Source organism: Marmota flaviventris, chromosome 8, assembly GCF_047511675.1.
Source record: "Marmota flaviventris isolate mMarFla1 chromosome 8, mMarFla1.hap1, whole genome shotgun sequence".
In the NCBI taxonomy this organism is placed as follows: domain Eukaryota; kingdom Metazoa; phylum Chordata; class Mammalia; order Rodentia; family Sciuridae; genus Marmota; species Marmota flaviventris.
The window spans coordinates 104,802,525-104,809,029 of record NC_092505.1 but is presented as its reverse complement, the minus strand read 5'-3'; the positions used below and the strand labels follow the sequence as shown (position 1 = coordinate 104,809,029).

Below are 6,505 nucleotides of genomic sequence, written 5' to 3'. Positions count from 1 at the left end.
TTTTTTTCTTGTAATATATCTTTCAGCATAGGATAGGTATTAAGGGATCATTTTAAGTATGATTATGGTAAATCTCTTATGAACATATTTTCCAGGAAGATTTTATATGAAATTGTCCTGATTTAAAAACAAATTCCAAAGTCATAGATTTGCATTGAGTGAACATGGTATATGAGGTAAAGGCATCATATTTTCTATGGCCTGATGCACAATGTAGTATGTGCAAAAGAAACTAGAGACATCCATCTCAAACTCCAGGCAGGACACAAGAGTGCATAGAGAAGAGTGATTTTTCAGGTCAGAGAGTGAAAGATGACACAGTAGTCACCTAAATCAACACGTTATAAGCAACATAAATGAGCAATGCCATTTCACAGAATGCAAAAGAGATCAATTAGAAATTGTACTGTGATAGCCACATATTTTTGAGAAAAATTCCCAAGCCAGGCGAATGTGGATTGGGATGAAGACATAGGCAGTGTATACCACCATAGCAAAGATGGTTAGTAAGATGGTATTGAACATAGATCGCTCCCAGGGCTCCAAGACAGCACAGCAGCTAATGATTTGGTATTGATAGTAGAGCCAGGAGAAATACTCCTTCACACGCCTGAAATCCATGGCCGGCTCCTTCAAGCTGCAGAAAGTCTGTCCTGTTGAAGAAGATAACAGAGTAGAAGAAAAATGAAATAAGGAACAAAACACAGATTATCCTTAAATTTTCATAATCTTGACAGGTTAAAATCAAAGAATGTTAAGGATCACTGAATGGATTATTAACATGAACATTACATAGAAATAATACTTAACATATTGATAATAGAAAATAATTATCACTACCAAAAATTATTACTAAAATATTATTAGTGATATCTAAAAATGATAAAACTCTCATGGTAACCATCCCTGAAAATTAAGGTCAACCACATTTTCTTTAGCTGTGTACACAAAGAGAGATAAATGTGAACTTTTCTGTTTCCAACCACATATATCTGGCAGAAGACTTAAGGAATAGTGTGCAGAAAAGTTAATATGGCAAACCTGGGGCTGCTATCTTCAGAAGGGCCTGCGTACAATTTTGGCCCTTGGCTTGCATCTGAGAACTTGGCTTTTTGGAATGTTCTTTCTATTCTATAAAAATACTAAACTTTAAAAACCATGTAATTTGTAGTGAATACCCACAGTATTCTGGTAGTCTGAAATTTTGAAAATTTCTAGGCAAAGGATGACCACATTGCCAGCCCCAATAGAATCCTTGGGCGCTGAGCATAGCTTCCCTGGGCAAAAACATAGCATATACAGATGCTTTTCAAGCAATGGAGTTACATCCCAATAAACATATTTTAAGTTGAAAGTATGGTAAGTTAAAAAATGCATTTAATATACATAATCTATCGACCATCAAAGCTTAGCAACATAATACATAATCAAGTATGGTTGTCTATCTTCATAATCATGTGGCTGACAGGGATCTGTAGCGCACTGCTGTAGTCCAGCCTCACCAGGGTGTATATTGTGCCATGTATTATTGGCTCAGGAAAGGAACAAAATACAAAATTAAATGTATATTTTATATGAAGGTTCTATTGCTTTTACACCATCATAACCATTAAAAAATCCTAAGTAGAACCACAGTAGGTTGGAGATGAAGGAGGTATTACCACACATTTTTGCTAGTACAGAAGGGAACATATTCATGGGAGTGTCAGATCCTATTGTGTATGTTTTTGCTGTGTATCTTGGATGAATCTTTTTGGTGATTTGCTGAATATATGAGTGGTCTGGGTAACACCCCAAACAAATGGAAGGCCCAAAGGATACCTTCAGATGATCATTGGTTTGGAGCACAGAACTTATCAAAACTAGTTTTATAAACATGTTTTTCTGGCTTTCAGATAGCACCACAGTTATAACCACATGTAAAACTTTACAGAAAGAAGAGCTCCTACTGTTTCTTGAAAAGATCCCTTGGATGATTTTACAGACCTGTATAGACACGGGAGTGGGTACCTATAGGAAATAGGCTCATTCCTGTGCCTCTTCGGCTTATTCTTAAGAATGTACCACATCATCAAAGTCTGCTTTGATAACTTTTACTATCTTACTCACAGGTAAAAATTTTGAGGATGATTTCTATTTTCTGGCCTGAAAATATCTCCTTTTTCTTTCTTTCTCTCTTTTTTCTTTTTTTTCTTCCCTCCCTCCCCAACCCTTCTCTTCCTTTTTTTTTTTTTTTTCTCTCCCCTCACCCTTTTGGTACTGGGATTAAACCCAGGGGTGTTTAACCACCAAGCAACAATACCAGTAAACTCCTCACCCCTTTTCTTTTAGACAGGTTCTCACTAAGTTGTTTAGGGCTTGGCTAAGTTGCTGAGGCTGGCCTTGAACTTGTGATCCTCCTGCCTCCGCCTCCCCAGTTGCTGGGATTTCAGTCATGTACCACCATGCCCAGCATTTTTTTAACCCTCTTTTGAGTAAAAGCAAGATGCTTTTGCTAAGACTGTGAACTTTTCAGGCTATAGGGAGATACTGATCCTTGTACACTGGACCTTGGACAATTTCTGGCATAAAGAGGTCATCAGTAAATATTTCCTGAATGAATTAAAAAAATAAGTGAATGAGAAGTAATCAATTTAAAAATAACCATAGAACTATGTCCCAATGTAAGTGGGACATAGTTAGCTATTATTGATTTTAATATGGCTTAGCTTTGATGAGAAGTAATATATTTGATAAAGGATCATTTCCACAAAAACTTAAAATGGAAAGTCCATGTGTGATGAGGTCATAGTTATCTGTAATAATGGCCAAAATTATCCAGATAAATGGATAATTTTTTACTTTTCTTTGAAAAGAAAAGTCAGTCTCCCATTTTTCTTAGAAGTCAGGCGTGAGAACTAAGCAATTAGATTTAAATGCAGGTGATCTTGGGAAGATATTACTGCTAATGTTCTTTTTTCCTCCCAATTCTGACTGCAGAGAAGAAGCAAAAGTGAATAGGGTTAGGTCTGAAAGAAAATGAGTGACAGAAGGAGGGTGTCTTCATCTGTTTGTGTTGTTATAATACAGACTCTCACAGTTCTAGAGGGTGGGTAGCCCAAGATGTAGGTGCTAGCAGGTTTGGTGTCTGGTGAGGACCCTGTATCTGCTTCCAGGATGGTGCCTTGAAGGCCATGTTCTTACATGGAAGAGAGGATGGAAGGGCAAAAGCTGAATGATGTGTGAAGCCTTTTTTTTTTTTAAAATAAAAGCCTATACCTTGTTCACAAAGGAGGAGTCCTCAGGAACACCTACAGGCCTTCCCTCAATACTACTTCATTGGTGATCAAGCTTCAACATGAATTTCAGAAGAGATACAAACATTCAAACTGTACCAGAGTGGTTATTTTTAATAAGTGGCATTATCCCAGCCACTGAGATTTCCCACATTATAGAATGAAACAGTAAATATCAGGAGTTATCATTATTTGAGCTTTTAGGCTGCCTGTAAGACAACTTTTAAACATCTTATTCATGACTACCCATATTGGCTTTCTTCTAATTATTCAGAGTTCAAGGCAGTGCCAGGTAGCTGATCAGGAGCCTGGAGTCTAGTCTGTTGATTAGGTATCTAGTGCCAGGATGTGCTAGATGAAGGTGCATTACTCAGAGTCAACTGTGTACTGAGAATCAGTTTAAAATATTCTTAATACTCTTTTCAATTTTATAATGAGATAATACTGCTCATTTAGAAATGCCATTCACCTTTTCTCTTTATATTATAGTTTTTTAAAGTGCACTAATTAACCTTCTGGTGATTGCTTTCTCTTTTAAAATTAATTCCTTGCTTGGGCAGTCTTGGTGGTTATTGATTACAATCTGTGAGAGACCCTGAGCCAGAGATATCCAGCTAAGCTGCATCCAGATTCTTGAGCCATAGAATCTGTGAGGAAAACCAATGTTTATTTGTAAAATTCTGGAAGGTAATCAATCAATTAATCAATCACTCAAAGAAATTACCAATAAAAAGCATAGAAACATATATTACACCAAAGAAGAAGACATAGTAAGACCTTGGTCACAAATACTCCAAATCAGCTATGATCTGAAATATGGTCATTTCAAATACATTTTCATACTGCTAACAATTTAAGGAGTTAAGATTTAATTTTTTTTTCCTAGACTGTTTCCACAATCTGTCATTTCTTAGCCCTCTGAGCAGTCAGCTCTGACATGGGAAAAGTGCTTTTATTGTCAACTCTCACTTTAATCCCATGAAGTCTAAAAGTCATTCCACAAAAAACATTGATTGTCCCCCTTTCTTTGATTCTGTTTCCCCCTATTGATTATAAGCAATTTTAAAGATTGTTTATTCATTGTTTCTTATGATGAAAAGGTGAGAAGACAGAGAGAGTTCGATATTATTGGTAGGCCATCTGGTACAATCTATTGTTAGAATGTGCCCTATTTTTAGATTCTACATTTGCTTAGGTAATATAATTCTTCTTCCTTGTGAGTCCATTTTATTAACCCCTTATGGGACTATATGCATGATTTAAAAAAAACACTTTAGACAATTTTATGAATAACATGGGTAGGAGAATTCATTTTTCATTGAACAAACACCACTTTGGTATAACTATGTGCTTCTGGATAGTAATGGTCCCAGAAGGACTCTGTTCCAAAAAGCATTGCAGGCAGAAAATGCTGTTCTGGAACACATAACAAGCAATGAATGAAGGGCCAGGAATGAGCAATAAATAGAGGCAAAGAAGATAGAAAATGCTAAGAAGGATGTTGGGAAAAGAGGCTGAATTTAGGCAAATAACTTGATTAAATGTAGGCAACCTAGAACCAGATGAGAGCAAACGTCTTAGTCTGGAGTTTTCACAATGAAATGTTAAATTTGCTTACCTACTTCTTTAAAGACTTAATGTCATATCCCAGTGAAGGGCTTGAAATATTTACTTTATTCAAGCACACCATGAATCTCCTTGTTTTTAGCTATGTGCTTTTTAAAAAATGATTTACCATGTTTGGAAATATTCTTTAAAATATTTCCTCTAAACTGGATGACTTTTAAAACCCACTTAGACCTTTAATGAGGTTGTACATTCAAAAGTGGCACTGCCAAAGCAGGTGGTGGCATGTCTTCGTGGGTGCAGTGCCTGGGATGCACTCTAATATGGTTTTGACTCTGACATGCTGAATTATTTGATGATACCTGCTTTAGACTGAATGTTTTCCCCCCAATACTTGAAATCTTGAAATCCTAACCCCCCAAATGATAGTATTAGGAGATGGGGCCTCAGGAAAATGATTAGGTTGTTACTGCAGAGCCCTCATGAATGGAATTAGTGCCCTTATAAAAGAGATCCCAGAGAGCTCTCTTGCTCCATCTGCTTCATGAGGACACAGGGAGCGAATACAGCTGTCTGTGAACTAGGAAGACGCCCTCACTAGACACTGACTCTTTGGGAGCCTCAGTCTTGGATTCCCCAGCCTTGAGAGCCATGAAAAGTGAAATCCTATTGTAGATGAGCCGCCTAGAACATTATATTGATATAGCTGCCAGAACAGACTCAAACAACATTCTCTGGTAAAGAGGAGGGCAGTAGATTTTAAAAGGGGTCATCATACTGCCGCCTGGGCTTCTCAGGAGGTCCTGTTGAAACACAAAGCAGTTGAAGCTCCCAGTAAGAACTGGGGAGGGGAGTCACACAAAGTCATCACTGTTACCTAGAGTGAACAGATTGTCAAGCAGGGAGAAAAGCCCTCTCTGGGCCTTTTTTTTTTTTTTTTAATCATGAGAAAGTCTCCTTCAGACAGGACTAGAGCAGTATACATTTCAACATTACCTAGAGGATTCGATTGATCAGAATCTCCCTAATGAATAATAAAACACAATTTACATTTTCATCGGATTACTTGTAGTTTAGAAAGCATTTCTATTTTACTTGCAAAGCCCAGAGTATGTATTTGGGAATAAAGATAGTGATTCAAATTCTGACTCCTTTACTTACTGGCTATGTGTTCTTGGGCCAGTTATTTAATTGTCCTTGGCCTCGATTTCCTCACCTGTAAAATGGAAATAATAATCCCTATTGCTTAGGGCTGCTGTGAGAAACAGCAATAATGCAAATACAGCATCAATCCCAGGGACTCAAATGTGGAAGAAATGCTTAGATAGGGAGACAGAATCTAACTATAAGAAGACTTTCCTTTCTCCTCTATTTCCATTTATCCATTGAAAATAATTATTCAGCATGCTGGAAGTTGCTTTTAGAATATTCCACTGAATTTTTTATGGAAATTGCACTGAATATTCCATGGTGAACAAGACAGGCATGGCCATTCCATGGTCTAGTCTACCAATACATAGTTCAAATAATACTTAGCTCCTGTACTGGGTAGCTAAAATGGAATCTTAGAGTGCTAGTGGACTGTAGAGATCCCCTAAGGTGAATCACTCATTTTAAAGAAAAGGACCAAGCCTGTGAGTTACTATTAGATTGATATTAAATTG

The 6,505-nt window shown here is 37.0% G+C and overlaps 1 protein-coding gene across 1 annotated transcript; it reads right to left on the bottom strand.

Moving 5' to 3' along the window:
* Positions 1-390: 390 nt before the first annotated feature.
* Positions 391-621, bottom strand: Sptssb (serine palmitoyltransferase small subunit B). Its single transcript, XM_027953294.2, has one exon. It carries the CDS (start codon positions 619-621, stop codon positions 391-393), a length of 231 nt encoding a protein of 76 aa, XP_027809095.1.
* Between the last annotated feature and the right edge of the window lie 5,884 nt (positions 622-6,505).

Coding starts and splice junctions, on each gene's coding strand:
- Sptssb (XM_027953294.2), bottom strand. CDS start 621: ATGGATTTCAGGCGTGTGAAGGAGTATTTCTCCTGGCTCTACTATCAA.